General features: G+C 39.9%; 3 protein-coding genes across 5 annotated transcripts; 1 reads left to right on the top strand and 2 right to left on the bottom strand.

Annotated features, from left to right (window-relative positions):
- Nucleotides 1–1391: 1391 nt before the first annotated feature.
- LOC105250311 (intraflagellar transport protein 172 homolog) lies at nucleotides 1392–11986 on the bottom strand. Its single transcript, XM_011256329.2, has 14 exons — nucleotides 11837–11986; nucleotides 11520–11663; nucleotides 11273–11385; nucleotides 10999–11184; nucleotides 10402–10872; nucleotides 7640–8254; nucleotides 6878–7316; nucleotides 6079–6792; nucleotides 5408–5864; nucleotides 4987–5093; nucleotides 4429–4872; nucleotides 3685–4008; nucleotides 3018–3448; nucleotides 1392–2729 (listed from the first exon to the last, which is right to left on the bottom strand). The coding sequence occupies exons 1-14, from the start codon at nucleotides 11873–11875 to the stop codon at nucleotides 2006–2008; spliced, it is 5208 nt and encodes a 1735-aa protein (XP_011254631.1). The 5' UTR covers nucleotides 11876–11986; the 3' UTR covers nucleotides 1392–2005.
- A 602-nt stretch (nucleotides 11987–12588) lies between these two features.
- Nucleotides 12589–16689, top strand: LOC105250312 (CDP-diacylglycerol--glycerol-3-phosphate 3-phosphatidyltransferase, mitochondrial). 3 transcript variants are annotated; one of them, XM_025409622.1, is made up of 8 exons: nucleotides 12589–12799; nucleotides 13439–13646; nucleotides 13755–13877; nucleotides 14092–14369; nucleotides 14666–14943; nucleotides 15095–15319; nucleotides 15580–15789; nucleotides 16110–16689. In XM_025409622.1, the coding sequence occupies exons 1-8, from the start codon at nucleotides 12663–12665 to the stop codon at nucleotides 16310–16312; spliced, it is 1662 nt and encodes a 553-aa protein (XP_025265407.1). In that variant the 5' UTR covers nucleotides 12589–12662; the 3' UTR covers nucleotides 16313–16689. The 3 variants fall into 3 exon arrangements, with proteins under 3 accessions (XP_025265407.1, XP_025265408.1, XP_019882820.2); XM_025409623.1 differs by having other exon boundaries at nucleotides 16100–16297; XM_020027261.2 differs by having other exon boundaries at nucleotides 12590–12872; nucleotides 16110–16312.
- Nucleotides 16690–17090: 401 nt separating this feature from the next.
- Nucleotides 17091–22521, bottom strand: LOC105250313 (eukaryotic translation initiation factor 3 subunit B). Its single transcript, XM_011256331.3, has 11 exons — nucleotides 22288–22521; nucleotides 20747–20945; nucleotides 20334–20646; nucleotides 19705–20061; nucleotides 19456–19598; nucleotides 19245–19380; nucleotides 18844–19039; nucleotides 18534–18714; nucleotides 18170–18410; nucleotides 17750–17858; nucleotides 17091–17590 (listed from the first exon to the last, which is right to left on the bottom strand). Exons 1-11 carry the CDS (start codon nucleotides 22418–22420, stop codon nucleotides 17490–17492), a joined length of 2109 nt encoding a protein of 702 aa, XP_011254633.1. The 5' UTR covers nucleotides 22421–22521; the 3' UTR covers nucleotides 17091–17489.
- Between the last annotated feature and the right edge of the window lie 251 nt (nucleotides 22522–22772).

The following is a 22772-nucleotide window of genomic DNA, read 5'->3' as shown; positions in this document are numbered from 1 at the left end:
TTTGTCGCGCAGCTTTCTCTCCTAAAGACCAGAATTAACGACTGCCAAATGATCATCTAATCGCAAATTTCTTTTAAAAGAAAATGCGATGCTAACCCTTTCCGTAACTACGCGCCATATGGATATGTCTGTGTGTTGTACCTATATATTTTTTTACGATTTTTTTCAAAAGTATCGATGCACATCATCAGAACCACGAGTAGGTAAAGTATTGTATCAAAATAGAGTTTGCAGTTTTATAATGTTAAATCAAACATTCTATTGTTATACAAAGATTTGAGCAACATGATTGCGTATCAATATCAGTTTGACGAATGAATAAAGAGGCTCGGATGAATGGAAAACCTTAATAATTATCAATATGTTTTCACACACAGCGTTAATAGTTACATTAAATTACATTTAAATTACATTGACAATCGAATGAATGAAAAGTTTACGGTAAAAGTGAGCCAAGTCCATCATTTGTAAACATTTTTACATAAATTTATATATATATTTATATATATCAGATATAGCTCTCTCTTACATGAATCGTAGATTACATTTTTGCTCCAACAGCTTTTCAAACTGAAATGGGAAATGTTTTTTGTCTTGACAACTCGTGAAACGAGTTTAACGAAAAGAGATTGTTACACACACACACACACACACACACACTTAATTAATGTATTTAATACACTGAAAGTGTACCGAAAGGGTTAACGTCTGAAAATATTGAATAGATAACAATTTTGTATCTAACACACATGCTATTTTGAAGTATTTTAAAGAGTTTTTCAACATGTATTTTCAAATAGATTTAGTTTAAGATAATATTCTAACGTAAAATAATTAAGACACGAATGCAAATAAAAAGAATTCGTCCAATTCAGAGAGCGGGAAATGAGGCGGGTTTTAAGGCAACCACTTTTTTGTAACTTAAAATGCGATAGTGTTAAGTATTCGAGGAAGTCTAAGATGCAGAGAGATGTTAATATATTGCGAATAATATATTATAATTATACACAATTATATATTAACGATCGTCCGAACCTGAGTTCCGGCAATTTGGGTTAGATTAGATTAGGTTGAATAAAATTGTTGTAACAAGAATCATGTACACATGCATACACGTTATATATATATATTATTGTTACATTATAAATACACCAATTTTTTAACGTGCATTTGCAGCCTTATATATTTATCGTATCTTTTTTTTTTTTTTTTTTTTTTTTTTTTTTCGAATAATACGAGACATCATTATTATGTTTTCTTTTGTTTTTCTATTTTATGTAAATGCCGACATGTAAACGTAACTGAGTTTCCCGCAACGTGATATTAAGCCCGCGCGTTACGATTTCGGGTCAATATAATGCGCGCGTGTGTACGCGCCTACATGTATTTGCTTTACTTTGAACCGCCGAATTCCACGGGTGGCTTTTTGGCTTATGGAATGCGCCAAAGCCGAGCATATTTGCAAAGCGGTTAATTATTATTTGCGGGCCCGTCCCCGTCCTCTCGAATCCCTTCATCAGCCCTTCATCCTGCAGGATGCTGATGAACGCACTGTCTGATCAAAAAGATGGATGGAAACGGAGAACAATTTGATTGCTTCTTCCTAAAACTACTGCAATTATTTAAGTAGAAAACAATCGATCTCCATCTCTCTTGATTTCTCCCTTCTTTTATTTAAACTTTTTTTCATATTAAAAAATATATTAAAAAATTTATATATAAATAATATATTAGTGAAGCGCAACTTTCTAATAACTTCGTCATGGTCGGCTCGGTAAACGAAAGGAGATAATCGCTAAGAATGTGACATACTGACGGATGTATATCAACATCAACAATACATTATCAACAAATAATATATTAAGAGATATCAACAGATAATACATTGCTCTTTACTTATTTATATACATATACGAGCATATTGCAAAGTTATTTTCTTGTTTTTCATACTATTTTTGTGTGCCTTCATTTCGTTTCGATTAAAATTGAAAGGTTAATTAATTTTTTAAAATGAGTATTTGGGTACCGCGCCGCACCATTCCTGAAGAAATACCAGGATGTCATTCAGGGGCGAATCCGGAGGCGCTTGTCTGGCTACGTTAGTCAACTTGGTCCAATCATCGCGATCAGCCACGCGGCTAGTCTCTTCGAATTTAATGACCGGACCGCGTACCGGGTATCCCGTGATTACGCATTGTTGAAGAGGTACGCCAGAGTTGCTCGGTGACGTCAATGAACCCACGTAAACGCCTCTCTGATCAATCGGCAGACCCTGCTCGATTTTTTGATCCATAGATATCGCCAACACCCATTCTCTCGCCTCTTCGCGTTGATCTGTCGCGATGCCGAGACTCTCTGGAAGTGGAACTTCTAGCGGAAAATCGGTGGCGCGTAGATCGTCCACGTCGAGAACATTTCCATCGCCCTCTTCCTCGATACATTCCTCCAGATCGAGGAAATGATTGAGGAAAACGAAAGCTTCGCTCAAAAGACCCGCGGAACGCGCTGCGACGCCGGCTTCGTAGTAAAATCTGTCGGCGTGCAATATGTCGGTGTATCGTAGGAGGCTGACAGACACTTTGACGACAATGTCGGAAAGCGCCGGGAACGAACGACAACCGTGTTTCACTGCGGAGAAATGTGCAGCTTCTAAAAGCCGCTCAAATTTGTCGGAGGACGGCGACGAGCGACAGAAACCGTGTAAAATGTCGCGGAGCTGAGCCAGATATCTGGAATTAATCGGTGAACAAAATGAGCAAAAAAAAAAAAGTATAATGAAATTGAGAACGGAGAAAACAATCTTAAATCTTAATCGGTATCGGAGATTTATCGGAGAGCATAATAATAAGCGTGGAAAGCGAAGAAGGTTAGGTCAGAAGATGATCTTCAGTGTTAAAAGAGATAAACGTGACGAGGAAAAAAAAAAAACCGAATTTTATTAGAGAAAAGGAAATCTCTGTAAAGAAGATCATTTATCGCCGACAGATTTTTTTCTCATTAGCTACAAAATATCGTACTTGTATTCCTGCTGCACCGTATTCAGGACAGTCTCCGCCAATTGCAAGTACAGATTGAAATTCTGTGAGATCACGGGCGCGCCATACTGCGCGTAGAGCTGCAACGCTTGCGATGCGGCGTCGCTCTTCAGCAATTGCGCGGCGCGTCGCGCCACAAATCTATGCAGCACCTCCGGACCCTGGGAACTCGCGGCGTCAAACACCTGACTCCATTGACCCTTGCGCGCCATCACCTCGAGGGCGGCATTGCCATCCACTTCCGCCAGTCGTTCCATTCCACCTTCATTCGCCATTGCATCCCGGTACTTCTCCTCGAGATATGGCTCGAGATCGGGAGCGAGTTCGCGAACGATCCGACGCGCACGATCCCACTCGCCAACTGCCACCAAGGAGCTCACCGCGTCCTTTAGACGATCCGCTTGAAGGAACACCTGCAACGACGCGAAACGTTCGACCAAGCGCTCCTTTTTTAAGGATTTTCGTTTCACATCGATCGCTCTCAATCTTTCTTAATCATTCATACATTTATATTCGAAATTTTATTCAAAACCAAGTGAAAGAAACAAATGAACCGGATTTCTTCAGGAATTGGACTTGTCGATTTTAACAAAGCATCGTAGAGAAATATATAGCTGTATAATTGTATAAATAAACAAAATAAAAATACCTGAGCGGCGAGCGCGTGTTCACCAACGGAAAACAAGCGTGCACCCAAGTCACCACCGATTTCTGACGCGGTTTCGGGATCCGCTTGATGCAACATAATGTCAGCCGCACGAATGAGATACGATCTGGGCGCTTGCGGGTTCAAAATCAAAGTGTCCAAGGCAGGTCGCACTTCTCCAAGATCAAGCCACTTTCGAGCCTCCTCCAACGCATTTGCCCCGTCCAATCCCGCACTCTTTTGACCCAACTCTCTGCGAAGGGCCGCCTCCTGACTAGGTAAATACTCTCGACACACTCGCAGCGCCTCGGACCACATTCCGGCTGTCTGAAATGAAGCAATTTAAATCTTGTTTTTTTTTCCCACAATTTATAGATAATCATAATTAAACAAAAAGTTTCTGCAGATTAATAACTATTTTATAATAAAATATATAATTATTATAATTAAATATATATATATATATATATATATATATATACACACACACACACACACACACACACACACACACATCTATTCTTTTCTAAATGGTGACTCCTCGCTTCTCATTGCAATCGTAGATTAGATTACGAAAGGTGAGAAATTACGTCAATCTCGTGAAATAATTTAATTTTCTTGTACGTCATCACGTTTTCCTTTTGAAAAAATCGAATTTTATCGCGTAATATTTTATTTAAAATAATTTATCCGCAACAACTTTTTGCACAACTCGCGTAAAATAAGTTTCGAAAGAAAAAAATTAACCTTGTAATGTTCTATTATCATCTCTGGTTTGTGAGCTCTCAGAAGTAGAGCCTCCGCCGTGGCGTAATCTTGCCCCTCGGCAGCTTCGGCGGCTCGAGCAATCAGAACCTGCGCCACTGCCTCCTGACTGTGCGATCGCGCGACATCCTCTGCGGATTCCCAATCGCGATTATGTATATACATTTGTACCGCCTCCATGATTTTACCGGCTTGCACAAACTCCTTTTCGGCCTGGGCGAAACGACCCTCGTCTTCCAGTGCCATGGCGTGGCGATAATGAATCTCCTTTTTTTGATCTACCGTACCGTATTTGGCGATTTCTAGAGCCCACTCGAACAAACTGGCCTCGCACGCCAATTGCAAGCAGGGATCCAAATAATTGAGTCGCATTAGGAGTCTCGCTCCTAATTCCGGAGCCAATGTTCGGGCCCACATCAAAGCAACCTAAAAAAAAAATGAAAAAAAAAAAAAAAAAAAAAAGAGATCTTAAGATTCAGAGATAACAAGAAAGAAAGAAAGCGAGCGATGCTTTTAGGCTTTCCTAGGATAAATCTCAACCTGTTGTGCTGCTTTTTCTCCGGAAGCCTTCTTGGCGACTCTCAACGCATCCTCCCACATATTAACGGATCTATAAGCTGTAACCGCTCCGCGCCAATCGCCAGCACCTAGGATAGAACGCATTCTATTACTGCACAAGTTAAATAAACGGTAAATTTAAATTAAAAATTTTTTACATTTTTACTTGTTTTAGATACAATCAAACTTTTACACACGCAACAATAAAAAATATTGACACAATTAAATGTATAATCGGTATTTGATTGCAACAAATCTTGCACGATAACGGAATATCATAATTTATGTTCGTATCGAAATTTTGTTTAAATTCACTTATGAATTCAAAATGGAATGGGTTTCCTTTTTAATTTCTTTTTAATAGTTTAGAGCAATCAGTTGATTCGTGTCAGTAGAGATTGACCTAGAAAGTGCTCTTCGGCTTCTCTCGGTTTGCCGGCTGCATCTAATTCCCTCGCCAGATGAGCATGAGTGGTTTGAAGTAGATCCGGCCGGTGCTCGGCGACCAATCTGATCATGTCGCCACGGTGTCCCGCTTTGCGATACATCGCGATTGCCGCGTCATAATCGCCGATGGCGACGTAGAGCGCCTCGGCGTGGCGAAATTCGCCGGCCTGTTGCAGACTCTCGGCATGTCTCATCAGCACTTGATTGGCCTCGTCACTTTTCATGTATTCTTGAGCCACTTGGTGGGCGCGCATCCAATCACCCGACTGTACGTGAGCTTCTACGGCACGTTGCGCATTTCCGGCGCGAACGAAAAGCTTCTCCGCCAAGTTGCGTTCGCCGACCGACGAGAAATATTCGCCCAATTTTTCACATTGTTGACGGATCTCAGGATTATCGTCGTCCTCGATCACCTTGAAAAGAGAGAAAAGAGAGATATAATTACATAGATAACCCAACAACAGTCTAATGAAAAGTACGTATCTATAAGAAACATATCTTAAAAATAAATATTTGAAACACACATTATATATCATAATAAATGCTTGAGGAAGTACTTCTCGCATGTACATCTTTTTATCAGTATTTTATTTTAATATAAGGTATTCTTTCAGAATTACCACGCACCTGTATAATCTGCAGAGCTTTTCTCCATTGTCGCGCATTGATGGCGGCCTTCAATGCTAATACCGTTTCACCCGCTTCGATGAAATGATTAATGGCGGCGTCGTAATGACCGTTCGTTGCCAAATACTTTCCCCAATCCCTCTCGAGCTCGACCACCAATGTCGGATCAACTTTACGCGCTAGATCGAGAGCTCTGGCAAATACGCCAGCCTGAGCGTAACAAGCGATCGCCTCGGAGCCAGCGCCTGTTTTCTCCAATAGTTCTCCAGCGAGTTCCATGAGATCGGTAGCTTTAAGACTATTAATAACCTCCTCAACGATTCGTTCGTCCTCCAGCAGTTCATTGACAGTAAGAATTAGCCTGGCAGCTCTCCCAGGTCGACGCGCTTCCAAATAAAGCTTCACGGCTCTCCTAGGATTTGTAGTCTCTATGATAGACGCTGCGCGGGCTGCTTGGCCACTGTCAAGCAGCCAAGCCAAGTGTCGATCTCGCAACTCTGACAAACCGCTCCAGTCGCGGCTCTGGGCCAAACTTAAAGCATCCTCCCAGTGCCAATAGCGCTGATACATATCCAACGCCTTGTCCAGCTCGTTTTGCTCCAAATAGATCGCCTCGGCGGTTTTTAAATCGCCGTTCAACACGGCCAGCCGAGCCCAACAGTCTGGATTAGCCAGTGGCTCGTTGCCTGTCTCTTCGGCGTACTTTTCACCGATCTAGAAGCAAAAGAGAGGCTGACAAGTACGATATCGCGCATCTCACAAGAGATCGGAAACATTTAGAAAGGAAAAATATACGAACCTCGGCAATCTCCTTCAAAAATCTTGCGCAAGCCACGTCGCCCATAGCGGCATAACATCTGGCGGCTATCACAATCTTTCTCTCGCTCATCGCGTTTCTGGCTACGTTCTCCCACATAGTCTCTGTCTGCGAACTGTTGCCCATATTTTCTAGGAATAGGACGACTCTACCAAAGTCATTGTCGTGCAACGCGGTACCAAATTCGATCAGTCCCTCGTCCAATAGATACGGCACCTTGGTGCCGTGCTCCTCCACTATTACGGACGTTCGACCGTCTTCGCGAACGATGTCTATCACATCGCCTTTGATCGGTGTCAGCGTGATCGCTTCCGGCGCGTCTACATTGTACCAAACGGCCAGAGTTTGACCTGTCTGAGCGATGACGACATCGCTGCCGGGTACCCAAGATGCAAAGGATGCTCCAGCCACCAATAGAACTCTAGTGTTCCGCGCGAACATGGGACAGGGGAAAACAATTACAATTAAAATTATAATTAAAATGCTTATTCCGATAAGGAATTTATCTACAAAGCAAGATCCTGAAAATATTAAAAATATCGATGCAAAAGATATGTTTCTTACATATTATATCCTGTGCTTTTTTTTCCCCAAGTAGAAATATTATTCTGATTTTTTGAAAAATTCGCTTTAATCGATTCCCGGAAATAGGGGAGGGGGCGGAATACAAATATTAATCTAGTAGCCTTTTTCTATTATTTGTAGAAATACTAGCAGTTTTAACAAAACATTTCATCTATTTACCTGTCACCTGTATCATTGCTTAGCCAGAGACGACCTCGCTTGTCACGCGACAGTAGCCGATGACCTGCTTCACTCAATTCCAGCCAGTCAATTCGAGCATCATGAACGATTACACTGATGGTCGAGCCAGTTAACAGATCGATTACGCGGACAGTTCTCGGATCCAGCAGATAAGCGAGCTTTTTATTATCGATTCCTCCGGTCGAAGGTGGTCGTTCGTTTACGCGTACGCTAACTACGTGCGGGTTTACCGCTTCCGTTCGTACGGAACCGAGCGCCTCGTTCTGACCGTATTCGACGATCGTGAGTTCACCGGAATAGAAAATTAAGCAAACGACTGGATACTCGAAGAAGAACTTTTCACCGTTGCCAGATCGGTCTTCCCATGGAATCTCGCTGATTAAGCCTAGCTCAATGTCACCGATCAGCAGAGTGCGCGCCGTGCGTGCCACAACGTTATTGTCCCTACGTCCTAAAACGCGTACGTCTTCGATCTCCAGGCCAGTCTGCGATCTGACGACGATGGAACGTTGCGAGGAATCGTTCAGAGGTCGAATCACCACCTGGCTGGGACCTACGTAGGCCACTTCGTGACTGCCACGGACTACCGTGCGTCTAAAGACAAAAGAAATGGAGGCTTACAGAGAGAGAGAGAGAGAGAGAGGAGAGAGAGAGAGAGAGAGAGAGGAGAGAGGAGAGGAGAGGAGAGAGGAGAGAGGGAGAGAGGGAGAGAGGGAGAGAGGGAGAGAGGGAGAGAAGGGAGAGAGGGAGAGAGGGAGAAGAGGAGAGAGGGAGAGAGGGAGAGAGGGAGAGAGGGAGAGAGGGAGAGAGGGAGAGAGGGAGAGAGGGAGAGAGGGAGAGAGGGAGAGAGGGAGAGAGGGAGAGAGGGAGAGAGGGAGAGGAGAGAGAGAGGAGGGAGAGAAGGGAGAGAGGGAGGAGAGGGAGAGAGGGAGAGAGGGGAGAGAGGGGAGAGAGGAGAGAGGGAGAGGAGGGGAGAGAGGGAGAGAGGGAGAGAGGGAGAGAGAGGAGGAGGAGAGAGGGAGAGAGGGAGAGAGGGAGAGAGGGAGAGAGGGAGAGAGGGAGAAGAGGGGAGAAGGAGGAGGGAGAGGGAGGGAGAGAGGGAGAGAGGGAGAGAGGGAGAGAGGGAGAGAGGGAGAGAGGGAGAGAGGGAGAGAGGGAGAGAGGGAGAGAGGGAGAGGAGAGAGAGAGAGGGAGAAAGGAGAGGGAGAGAGGGAGAGAGGAGAGAGGGAGAGAGGGAGAGAGAGAGGAGAGAGGGAGAGAGGGAGAGAGGGAGAGAGGGAGAGAGGGAGAGAGGGAGAGAGGGAGAGAGGAGAGAGGGAGGAGAGGGAGAGAGGGAGAGAGGGAGAGAGGGAGAGAGGGAGGAGAGAGGAGGAGAGAGAGAGAGGAGAGAGGAGAGAGAGGGAGAGAGGAGAGAGAAGAGGAGAGAGGGAGAGAGGGAGGAGAGAGGGAGAGAGGGAGAGAGGGAGAGAGGGAGAGAGGGAGAGAGGGAGAGAGGAGAGAGAGGAGAGAGGGAGAGAGGGAGAGGGAGAGAGGGAGAAGAGGGAGAAGAGGGAGAGAGGGAGAGAGGGAGAGAGGGAGAGAGGGAGAGAGGAGAGAGAGGGAGAGAGGAGAGAAGAGAGGGAGAGAGGGAGAGAGGGGAGAGAGGGAGAGGAGAGAGGGAGAGAGGGAGAGGGAGAGAGGGAGAGGAGAGAGGGGAGAAGAGGGGAGAGAGGGAGAGAGGGGAGAGGGAGAGAGGGAAGAGAGGAGAGAGGGGAGAGAGGGGAGAGAGGAGAGAGGGAGGAGGGAGAGAGGGAGAGAGGGAGAGGAGGAGAGAGGAAGAGAGGAGAGAAGAGGGAGAGGGAGAGAGGGAGAGAGGGAGAGAGGGAGAGAGGGGAGAGAGAGGGAGAAGGGAGAGAGGGAGAGAGGGAGAGAGGGAGAGAGGGGAGAGAGGGGAGAGAGGGAGAAGGAGGGAGAGAGGAGAGAGGGAGAGAGGGGAGAGGGAGAGAGGAGAGAAGGGAGAGAGGTGAGAGAGGGAGAGAGGGAGAGAGGGAGAGAGGGAGAGAGGGAGAGAGGGGAGAGGGAGAAGAGGGGAGAGGAGAGGGAGAGAGGGAGAGAGGAGAGAGAGGAGAGAGAGAGGGAGAGGGAGAGAGGAGAGAGGGAGAGAGGGAGAAGAGGGAGAGAGGGAGAGAGGAGGAGAGAGGGAGAGGGGAGAGAGAGAGGAGAAGAGGGGAAAGGAAAAAAAGGGGGGGAGAAAGGAAGAGAGAGAGAGAGAGAGAGAGAGAGAGAGAGAGAGAGAGAGAGAGAGAGAGAGAGAGAGAGAGAGAGGAGAGAGAGGAGAGAGAGAGAGAGAGAGAGAGAGTGTATTATCAGAGAGTGTTTATCAGTGTATCTCGAGTAATTTTGTGTAGTCTCCTCTCAACATGTAAGTAAAATGTGAATAAAAATCTCATCTCGCTCGGAGCTCGCGAGTAATTAATTATTTGCAAATTCATTCGGCAAATTAGAACTTTCGAATTGAGTAATTAATAATTTGTCGGTGAAATTTTTCAATCGCTAATAGCAAGTATTATAGTTTTGGATGCTGGAAAACGCAAAAGAAATTGAATTTGCGCGTAAATTTTTCTCATTCTCGCGCATCGGTATAATTTCACGTCGAAATTTTTAACGACGGAAAAATGCGAAATTTTATGCCATTTAAAGCTCGTGAAGAAAGGTAATATTGAAAGATAAAAAAAAATGTAGCTAGCTCAAGATTCGGTCACCTTAGAACTGTCTCGAATTGCTCGACACCACCGCACAATCCTCCGACCGCTAGCTTGGATCCGTCTCGCCTCCAGGCAAGCGCCGTGATCGTGTAGAAATTAGGCAGGTCGCGTACGTTAGTCTCTTCCCAAATGCTTCGTCGTGGCGTCCAATCGAAAACGCGCACCTTATCCCAGGAGCCCACGGCGACGCTCTGACCGCTCGGGCTGCAACAAGCTACGGTAATCTCCCTTTCCCGAGGATCCCGGCTATAGTCGAAAGTCTTGACCGGCTTGCCGTGCGAATCGTAAACGGTCAACCGCTTGTCGCAACCCGCCGCCAGGATGTGCGACTGCGGCCACGCTAGAGCGTAAGCGGGCACGTTGTGAACGCACACTCGTCCCGAAGGCTCCGCGCCGTCGTTCTCGGTCACGTAGTACCGGATGATACTTCCGTCGGCGTGGCTCGATACGAAGCCGTTGCCGCGGACACTGTCGAGAAGGAAAAACTGCCTGTTAAGCCTATCGTCGCTCGATTAAACGCGTCGCTATAAATTACATAATTACAGGTCGTTGGGCGCGACTCGTCGAGTAAAACACGATTGACTTTTTATTTACTTGCTAGCTAGGGCTATCGCCATTGCGTCCGAAGTGTACAGGGTCTGCGCCTTTTGCGATTTCACCAGAGCCGCGCGGACCTTTCCATCCGCCAGTCCTATGACAATCGGACCTTCCGCGGGCCAGATCAAACAAGTTACCGCGGAACTCTGTCGAAATTTGTTGCAAATCACCTTTTTGTCGCCCCTGAAATAATCATTTTCGACTTTAATTTAATAATACGATCTGTCTCGATATATCTATTTTTCTTTTCTTTCAAATGCTCGACAATTACCAATCCTCTCCTATCTTGTACACATATACGATGCAGTCGGTTTGACCGACCGCAATCTTTGTGGATTCCGGGGAGAAGGCTATTCCTTTTATCGTATAACTTTTTTTGCCAAACTACGAATAAAACAAAAAGTTACTGGTAAAACATAAATTTTAAAACGGTATATACGGTATAGACGTGCGTAATAATTGGTAATATATTGTAGGTAATAATAACATAAACCTATGTACATTGATTCAATAAATACCTTAATGTCAGCGGGTTTAGTTGAAAACTTGTCGCGTTTGACGCAGTTCTCATCAAAAAGATAAATGGAACGATCCGAGGATGCTACAGCTAGCTTCAAGTTGTTCGGCGACCATGCTATATCAACTACTTTATTTTCAAGCTCCTAAGCCATACAAACATATGTATACATATGTACACACACACACATATATATATATATATATATATATATATATATATATATATATAAAGGAAGATTATGAGATTAGAGATCAATTCTCTACAAAATCTTGAAATTCATTTCGCTTGAAAATAATAATTGTGCGTTCTACTCACTTGCGCTGGCAAAACGGTGCCGAGATACTTGAGCAACATATCGATTTAATTGCAATATTATATTTTTATCCCAACAATAAAAATATATTTTATCGTACGCTAACGTAAAGCAAATTTCAATTGCGCGCAATGTGTACACATTGGTCGCCTAGCGACAGAATTTCCCACTCTACCGTTAACTTTGGCCATAAAGCATATGCGCGCATCTACGGTATGTACATGTTAGGGCGCACTTGACAGAAAAGCAGGAAGCCAATCGGAACTCGCGCTGGCAATAAGCAGAGTGTAAACATATCGTTAGATGGGCCAAAAGTAGAAATTTTGACTACCAGCCCGAGTTTCGATTGGCTTTTGCTTTTCTAGACCCAAGGGGTCTGTTCTTTTCAGCTGTACTAGTGCAATAAGTTAGAAAGAGACAAACATGCTTTCTTTCACTCCAACTAATCGCACTAGTGCAGCAGTGCAGCTGAAAAGAACAGATCCAAGGTGTGAATGCGCCCTGATATTAAAATAGTATCGACCAATCAGCGAATCTTTGACAAAGACGGACGATTCGTCCAGCAGGGTGGCACCCGATTGACCACGTCGCCAATTGGCCAATTCAAAATAGTACTCTTTGATTGGTTAATAGTTGCTGGTGGACCCTAGGCACAGGTCGATATAATTGGCTGTGGTCAATCGCAACGTGGTCAAACGGGACGCTCCCGTCCAGCATATATGTATGTATTCCTTTCTACAAATTTGGTCGTTTCTGCTTACCCATGAAAGCCCGCAGCTCGCTCGATAGAGGATTTGTATAAACAAACCTGTAACTGTGTAACCTGACATGCATATGTACATGCATACAAATTACACGAAGGTCGCGCGCGTGCACGATTGTTTTCATTCGTATTTATTTATCATTTATGACTACGTTGGACGGCGTTTCCTCATGCACAACTCGGCTCTGCAAGTCTTCAAACGGTGTGCCAATTATTTTAATATCGCTCAAAGCGCACTACTATTCTTACGCGTCACTATTCGCGTGAATTCTCAGGTTAATGAAGCATAACCTTCGATACGAATTTAAATTTGGCACGTTGTAAATGATAATGATGTGTAATGATGCAACGTGTAATATAAATAATTGTAGTAATAATATAACACGAGACAAATAATTATACGTGGATAGATTTTTCGATATATTCGCAAATACATGATCAATACTGTATACTGTATAAACGATACACGGTGATTTTTGCGATAAAAATGATATTTCTCTCACAAATAATATTTTATTTTATAGATAATAGCAAATATATATATATATATATATATATATATATTTGCTATTATCTATAAAATAAAATATTATTTGTGAGAGAAATATCATTTTTATCGCAAAAATCACCGTGTATCGTTTATATATTATATTACATTATAATTATATATATATATATATATATATATATATAATTATAATGTAATATAATATATAAAGCGAGATATAATAATGCAATTACATGTCATAATCTTGTAATATAATAATTATGTAATATTGTGTGTACGCAACATATTTTTATTTTGAACATCTCTATTTACATATGCATGTGTGTTTTATAGGTTTTACGAACCAAAGTTATTAGACGCTGCGACCAAAGTAAAGATTTGTTGTTCAGATTCATTGTTTATTAGATATAAAACACAGATAGCAATGATGAATAACAAAAAGTTGAGAGAGTCGACAGAGGATACTTTGCCACAACAAGAAATGAGCTTGCTATCCTGGTTGCGTACCGTAGCTCCCATCTTCCCAGTGAATGGCTCCAAGGTAATTTATATATATATATATATATATATATATATATATATATATACACATATACATGTAACAAAAAGTGAATGTGTTATTTATCGACAAAAATGCTTTCATCGGCAGATTACTATAATTCACAAGCCACAAACGTTTTACACTACTCTGTTGGAAAAGTGCAAGCGAGCCAAAAAGAGAATTACATTTGCCTCGTTATATTTGGGTACCGGTCCTTTAGAAACTGAATTGGTTGGTATAATAAAAGCAGATAAGTTTATAACGGAAAAATTTGTTCAACTATTGTTCAATTGGAATAAAAAAACATGTAATAATAAACTACAAAGATTACAGAAAAAAAGATTAAATTTGAGAAGAGAGAGAGTGAGAGAAAGAGACAAATTATCAATTTTCTAGCTTTCAAACTCGATCTTCTTGGAAAACGAAGTCTCGTTTCTCGGCGCAGGTGAACGTTATAGAGAAAGCAATGAATACAAGTGAAGGCAATCTACAAGTGCGGATTCTCCTGGACTACATGAGAGGTTCGCGGGGCAAGCAGAACTCCCGGAAGATGGTAGAGCCATTGCTCAAAGGCAAATATGGCGATCGCTGCAAAGTTTTCCTCTATCACACACCGAAACTACGCGGCGTCATGAAGGCGACGATTCCCGACCGTTTTAACGAGCTTATCGGACTGCAGCACATGAAGTTGTACATAATCGATGACGATTTGATTATTAGTGGGTAGGTTACTGTTGCGATAATTAGTTGACAATGAAGGAATTGTAGGATTTATAAAAATTGGTTAGCGATAGTTTGATTTGTAAACAAAAAAAAGGAAAATATACTTTGCGAGTTTAGTTTTATATGATAAATATGATAAAAAAGATCGATCAATGTCATCTTGTCAGAAATTGGCAGAAATGGGAAAGACAAGATTATTTTAGTATTTTAAAGACATGTATATCTAACATGAAAAAAAAAAAAAATTATATATATATATATATATATGTATGTATATGTATATACACACTTTTTAGGGCGAACCTCAGCAATGATTATTTTACAAATCGGCAGGACCGATATTTCGTCGTAGAAGATTGCGCGGAACTTTGTGACTTTTATAACAAATTAATCGAAAGAGTGATGGAATTTAGCTTTCTGTTGCAATCAGATGGTAATACGGATTTGAATTCTGCTGTGAATTGCATTCATCCTTTAAAAGGATCCAGAAAAACTTTTATCCAAGAAGTCGCGTCCAGAATACAAATGCTATTCCGGGATGAAATGGAAAAGCGCGCTAGTCTGGATAAGGAAGGTAATGCCGATTCTTTACAAGTTTTTTTTATTCACAAAGTAAGAAGGGTATTTAAAAATATTTTACTAATAAAGTTGAAATATAAAAAGTACAGAATAGTATTACTTTGTGAAGTTATATTGTTTTAATTTTTTTTTTCAATACATTGCAGATGCAGATACATGGATATTTCCAATGGTGCAGATGGGTCAGCTCGACGTCTATCACGATAGCGCGATAACGTTGAAGCTCATACAAACGGCTCCAGTTGGAGCTACGCTTAAATTAGCGACCGGTTATTTCAATTTGACCTTTGATTACAGTCAAGCTTTGCTCAGAGATTGTCAAGCAACGTGTCATCTTTTGACAGCGCATCCCACTGCCAATGGTTTTTTCAGTATGTTATATATTGTAAAAGAAAATTTTGCTACATCATTAATATAAATTACTTCTAAATTGATAAATTATCTCTAAACTTTGAATTATATAATTCAGTAAATCGTTTGGGAGAGAAGGGAGAAGCTTATAAGAAACGCATTTGAAGACACATAACATTTTTCTTATAATTATAATTATTTTTTTTTTTTTTCAAAGAGCTTGTATGAATAATTGAAACTATTTACCGTTGTTATTACTATAGTATTTTATCTCTTCAAGATGCTAAGGGAATTGCTGGAGGAATTCCGGCAGCTTACACCAAAATAGAGGAATCTTTCTATGATTTATGCGAAAAGATGGATCAGCACAACAGAATAACATTATGGGAGTTTATTAAACCGGGATGGACTTATCATGCCAAAGGTCTCTGGTACACTTTGCCAGATCAGCGGAAACCCTCCTTGACTCTTATAGGCTCGTCAAATTTTGGTAAAGTTTTTATTACCTTCAATTCTAATTTTAAATATCGAGATATTGACGACATAAATAAAATATATTGCAACTTGTTCTTTATCGTTAAACACGAAAGAAAAAGCCGAAAATCCTTGATATTCTTTTTTATGCAATTCACAATCGTCTTTGAGTGAAAAATTAATAATGTTATAGTTTTAATGCTTAGTTTTTTTTTTTTTTTTATAGATACCGTTAGTGTTAGTAATTAGGAGAGTAAAGTTGCAATAAATGATGATTCTTTTTAATTATTTCAATGTGAGTTCAACTATAATATTTAAAAATAAAGGATGCTTTAGGTTATAGATCAGTTAATAGAGATCTTGAGACACAGATAGCTGTTGTGACGAAGAATAACAAGTTACAGGACGCGCTGCATGAAGAACAGGCGCAGTTATTCTCATGTGCTAAGCCTGCCACAAGAAAGACTTTCTTGCAGCAAGATAGAGTACCGCCAGCCTGGGTGTGCGCGATTGTACTTTTCTTCCGTTATTATTTTTAAAATTAAAATGTTTGCCTCTTATAAGAAGGCAAATTAAATAAAATTTTACACTTATTTAATTTTAACTGTAATATCGTTGTGCAATAAGTACATCTCACATTAATATGCTTCTTATGTCAAGCTTAATTAATTAATTCATATTTTATGAATACAAACTTATTCACGTTCATTTTTAATCCTTTCTCTTTAATCATATACACTTATTGAATAATACCAGCGGTATTAATTTAGATTAAATAGAATATATCTAAGTGTATATTTTTTTTATCTTATATACTTTTATTATCAGAAATATAAAAAAAATGTGATGCAAATTTAAAGGAAGATTTGTACGATATACAAAAATAATGCTGTATGAACAATTAAATATATTACGATACATACCAAAAATGATCAAGCTACTATGAAAAGTACACAGTTTGAAATTGTCTAAGAAAGTGCCATGTACCTCCCATGTGATTCCTTTGATTATTAAAGCTTTTATACCTTATAACTTTGCAAAAAATCCAAACAACTTTTTTGATCAATGTAATATAATTCTTTAAATTCTAAGAGATTATTTTATATATATATATATATATATATATATATATATATATATAAATCTCCAGTTGTGTGCAAACTTTTCTGTTAAAATATAATAAAATTGTGAAAATTAAAGAGATCAGATGAGATAGATGATGATTCTTTGACGAACGATTTTTAATGCAATATTAGAATTTTTTACCATCTTAAATTTTGTATGTGAAAATTGAAAGATTAATTAATTAATGTCGTCTTTCAAGGGATAAATTAGAATTTTATTTTGTAAATTAATAACAGAGCAAGCCGTAAGTTTGGTAGCGCGATCATTTTCTCGCGGGCTATTCTATAAGGAATATGATAGAATTTAATATTATTACGGTGTCGTCGCTTTTTGCGCAGCATCGGAGATGCGAAAGCGACTTTAATCCGGATACAGTTGTAATAATACAAGAACAATTGTCTGTTGAAACCACTCATGGTTCACAGATCAAAATAATTGCAACGATTCGATTGCAATTATTATCGATGATGATAGTGGCAAAGATGACGATTAATAATGTAACACACTTTGTAGATGGAAACCGATTGCTTTTGTAGAGATTTCCAAGACCGGCAATCAGTGCGCGATAATTAACAATTATCCGGCGAAATTTTACTTATCGTCAATCACAAATGTTTCTTCTTTGACGAAAAATTCCACGACCTCCTCTTCTACGTTCTTCGAATCGGAATCTAGCTCGTCGGTATCGATATCTAAAAACGTACATATACGCGATGATTAAATCATGTTTATATAGAATTGTGAATATTATTTTTAACGCAATAATATGGAATTATTTCAAAAGCGTCTATAATCGCTTTATAGAATATTGAAAGGTATATCTAATTTTATTATTTTTAATATATACTTACTGCAACGTAATTCAAGACGACGTTTTTTCTGATTATTCCATTCTTCGATTCGTTTGGTACGATACTCTTCGAACGCCTTCATCAATAAGCAACGCTTCTCAATTAGCTCCTATAAAATTGTTGACGAGTTGTTAAAATGTACCAATATCCAGAAATCTGTTGAGATTTTCGAATAGTTTCACGTTTCTCCGCGCGCGCGTATACACACACACACACACACACATGTTTGATATATACTGTTTGCGGGGGGGGGGGGGGAATTGTTTGATATATACCGTTTTGGGGAAAGGAAAAAAAGAAAAAAAAAGAAAAGAAAAAAAAGCAACGAATGATTTAAAGATTGAAAGTAGAGATGATTGCGTGTTGAAAGAAAAGAGAAAGGATAACATTACGTATAATAAACAAAGATTACTAATGTACCTTTGAAGCGCGTGTCAATCGCATGCGGTCCTTGCTCTCAAACTGCGCCGAATATTTTTTCAGGTTCTTTTTGATTTCTTTAATTTGTTCTGCGGTGAGCAGAGTCGGTGGTCGTGGTCGCCATAACAGTTGATTGAATGCATTCAGGTTGACTCTCTTTAAAATACGACCCTGGAATGTCCATATCCAGTAGCCATTGTCAACACTCGTCTTCCAACTGGATACTGCTGTGACGACGTATCTGAAATTAACCATAATCAGAATTGATTAAATTCAATCTCTTAATACACATATATTTTCAATATATTTATTAATTTTTCTTATATTGTGTAAATTGTTCCAATCCACTATCTTTTGAACTTACCTGCCAGTAGGATCCCATTCTACATCTGAAGTTTGATAATGATCAGTGGAATTCATGATGGTAAAATCATTGGTGTCAATAAATTCCAAAGCGCCAGCCATCGTTGTCAAGCCAGCGAGAACGATAAATTGACCCGATGGCGACCAAAATAAGTGATTACAAGCTTTCTTCTCTAATCTTTCTGTGACATTAAAAAAGTGCGATTTATAAATATTATTGAACTTAAATTAGTGAAACACAAAGATTGACAAGTTGTTAACTTGATGAATAAGAAGAATAATAATGAGAATTCCATTATATATTCACTTACTGAGAAGAGCGGGCTGGTGACCATATCGCACTTCATAAAAGCTGACATTCACGCTTGGTATTTCGCCATGGATGATGGCAAATTTGCTGCCAACCGGCTCCCATGCAAAAGCATGAATCGGCTCTTTTATTTCCACGCTGTCTACGGGAATCTGTTTCTCTCTCATGTGGAAGATCTCGAAATTATACGACATACCCTATATAATGCGAAAAAAAAACGGATGAGATTTAATAATAATAATAATAATAATAATAATAATAATAATAATAATAATAATAATAATCGAAAGCTTTTCCTCAAAATATAAAATTTGAAATTCTCTTTTGAGCTCTGAGGTACATAAAAAATTATTTGACTTGCGGACAGCGCACATGCGAGAACTATATTAAAACTCAACTCACCGTATACTTTTGTTCCGTTTTTTCTTTGCGCTTGGCAAAGCGATCGACTTTTACGCATAGATAATCACCAGATTTTTGCCAAAAGATCTTGCAATCGGCTACATTGAATAAATTCTTATTTCGTATTTCATTACGGCTGAAAGGTCGGAAATTATTTAATGAAAAATCACTTTCATTTAAATTGATAACTAATTCAAATTTAAAAACTCACTTGGGAATTTCGAGCAGAGTTACCCTGGCCGGAACGTCCTTATCCTCTGGCACCCAATAAGCGAGAACGTTGTCCGTTGGGGACCAACTAAAATCTCTGATTCCTGGTATTTTGATACTCTTCTTATCCAGTAGGCCAAACGACTAAAAAAAAATAATAGCAGCAATTGAGTAATAAATTTAAAGCAGCAAGAGCTGTGTAAACTACATTCAAGAGACTGTCTTAAATATTATTGTAAAAAGTATTCACTGGAGTCTCGTAGACGCTAAGGACATCTTCTCCCATGCGAGCTAGATATTTATCGTCGTGCGACCATCGGAAGATCGGCCAGACGGAAGATCCATCGGGAAAAAAGGACCGTTTCTCTTGACCCGATAAAATATCCCATATCACCAGGCGCTTCTGGTCTTGTCCGAGATCGGTACGCGGAGTGTAGGTAACCAGATAACGTTCGCCGGGCGAAAAATCGATGCACTCGACGCCCCGTTGACTGAATCTGGCCTGCTGAGTGAATTGCGGCCCGCCCCATAGCGCTACTCCCAGCTTGTGGAACGTTGCTAGATACGTGCCCAGCGGCGACCATTTTACATATGTCTCTGTCCAGCGCTGGAAAACCAGAAAAAAAATAACTCGAATTTCGATTATATTGTGTTTTAACAGACCTAATCATTTTCCATAGATCCATAATTTCAATAACATCATATCAGTTTAATTTTTATATTTTTTAAAATCTTAAGCTTACTTAATATTGCAATTATATGTTAAATAAAAAGTGTGATATATCGTTAGACTTTTATTTAAAACACGGAAAAAAAGAGTCTACATCAAAGTTTTGTCCCTTAATGTTTTTTTTTTCTTCTCAAGAGCAAATTACTCACATTGCGTTCTTCAAGTAAAGTAGGTTCTGGTGCAGAGTTCTGCCATATTTGCACCGATACACCCGCCCCATTGCCACAGAGAACACAAAACTGATCGTAAGCATCCGGTTCCAATAGATGGTAGTGCAAGTCGCTGGCAGACTTGAAGGGTTGAGCTTTCGGCGGTTCCCAGTTTTCGGGGATATCCTCATATTTGTTGAAATCCGTGAAAAGATTGACCTTGAACGTATGCGATTTGTCGATCTTGTAATTATTAGTGGATTTGACCGCAGTTAGAGCATTCAGATGATTGTTGTATTCCAGAAAAATATATCTGTCAATGAAGAAAAGGAAAACGATTCTCATAAAATATTTTTCAACGAAATAGCTTTTTTAAAATTTTTGTCCCAACTTTTTCATCAGTTTAAACTAACCCTTTAGTCTTGCCGTCGTTCTCATTCATCGGATAGTGCTCGTTGACAATTGTACCAAATTTTCCCAACACCTTGTTGATAACAGACTTAAGCTTCTCCAATTTATCGGGTTCCACTCGAGGCACATTATCCACGACAATCATGGATTCTACTCCATCTGTCTCCGATGGTTTCTGCTTCAAGATATCACCAAGCAACTCTACAAGTTTATAACAAAAGTTTTATCGTTGCAAAAAACACTTGCTTCCCTAATATAATGTGACAATAAAAAAATATTTAAAATATTTTGTAAAAACATTGCAAACACACTTTTCTAGCTAATAGTATTTCTAAGAATAAGTACAATCGAGTAATTTTACTAAACTATTTATTTATGGCTAGGTAAGTAAGGTTCTCATAAATTGTAGACGACGTGTAGATTAATATCGATGCGGCAATTAATTGCTTTACTATTTCTACCCCCCTTAGTAATTATAGATCTTTAAGTAACTATAGATGAATATACTTTGTAAGAAGAATATTTTTAAGATAATTTTTATTCTAATAGACAGATAGACTTTCCGATTTATTAATACCTGTAGTAATATTTGTTATATTAATAATAATGTAATAATTATTACTGTAATAATATTTTTTATATTAATAATATTAATACCTGTAATAATTTTCACGTTCCTGAGATTATAACGTAATGTATTTTTATTAGGTATAAAGAACATTTCACATAGATTTACTTTATAGAAGAGTCAAGGTTTGCTCTTTCAAGAGATAGGATGATGGGGAATTTGATAAGGGAATTTAATTTTAATATTCAAGAAGAAAAAAAAGAATGGACCCACGAATGGACTTTAATATTGTTTATTGTTTGTAGTATTGTTTCACATCTTTCAACTAAAATTACGACTAGCATCAAAATAGAGCGTTTGCATATAAAACAAGAGATTAACAAATAAAAAAATCATTTTCTTTCTTAAAAAAAAAGGCAGATTATAACATTGCCAGCCTGTGGAGCAGATTATTTATTATATGATGCTTACACACAATATTACACAACACACACACACACACACACACAAATTTTTTTCTTTCCAACAAGTATCAATGAACAGTTATCTCGCTTCTCTATTCATCAAGATTACCATCAAGTTAATAATAAGATAGTCGTAATGATTATTAAATTTGCGTAAGAATGCTTTCGATTCAATAAAGTTATACAGTACATTTACATCTTGATACATTTAACTTTTATCATATTATATACTTTCTCCTCGAAAGGAAGGTTACAGGTTAAGTTACATCGGCGATCAGCATATGTGAAAATGAACAAAGTTGGGCGTGTCGACATTCGACATTCGGAAGAGTTTCGAAATGAATCGTGACTCATCGAAACATGCGGCAAGCATAATTTCTCAACATCTAAATCGCAAATGACACACTCTAAATGCAAGATTCTCCATGCTCGCAAGGAGGATGCACGCGGTCAAGTGCAGACGTGTCGCGTTTTGATATCTCGACGAGGAAAAAGACGACGGGGCGCTCACCTTCATCGGTAATATCATCTACGAAGCCTTCGGGATCGCTGAAGTTGGGTTCCTCATCGTCATTCATCGGATCGTCGTTGCCCTTAGCCTCTTCGTTTTGCGCCGCTTTCTCCGCCAGAGTTTTCTTCGCCATCTTGGAAACCTCTGAGCATGCCGTTGCCTCCTACCGATATCGCATCCGCATCCGTATCCGTGAACGTGAATCCGCGCCGTGGCCACGCCGCACCGCGACAAAAATGGCAGCTGACAGGCTGACACTCGCTCTTGCCACAAGGAAAAAAGAACTAGGCGATCGTTATCGATGTGAGCAGTGGCCGCATTCGATGCTGATTGGCCGAATTTGAAAGTAGAAACCAATCGCGCTGATAGTAGGATCTACAAGGACCGCGTCTCAGCGGACTTAACATGATTGGTTTCCGCTTTCAGGTCCGACCAATCAGCGTCGAATTACCGCCGGAAAATCTAGTAATGTCGCCCAACTGTCG

The sequence above is a fragment of the Camponotus floridanus genome, unplaced genomic scaffold, assembly GCF_003227725.1.
Source record: "Camponotus floridanus strain SB8 unplaced genomic scaffold, Cflo_v7.5 scaffold272, whole genome shotgun sequence".
Classification (NCBI taxonomy): domain Eukaryota; kingdom Metazoa; phylum Arthropoda; class Insecta; order Hymenoptera; family Formicidae; genus Camponotus; species Camponotus floridanus.
The sequence above is the reverse complement of the archived record's forward strand: the minus strand, read 5'-3'. Positions and strand labels throughout refer to the sequence as shown.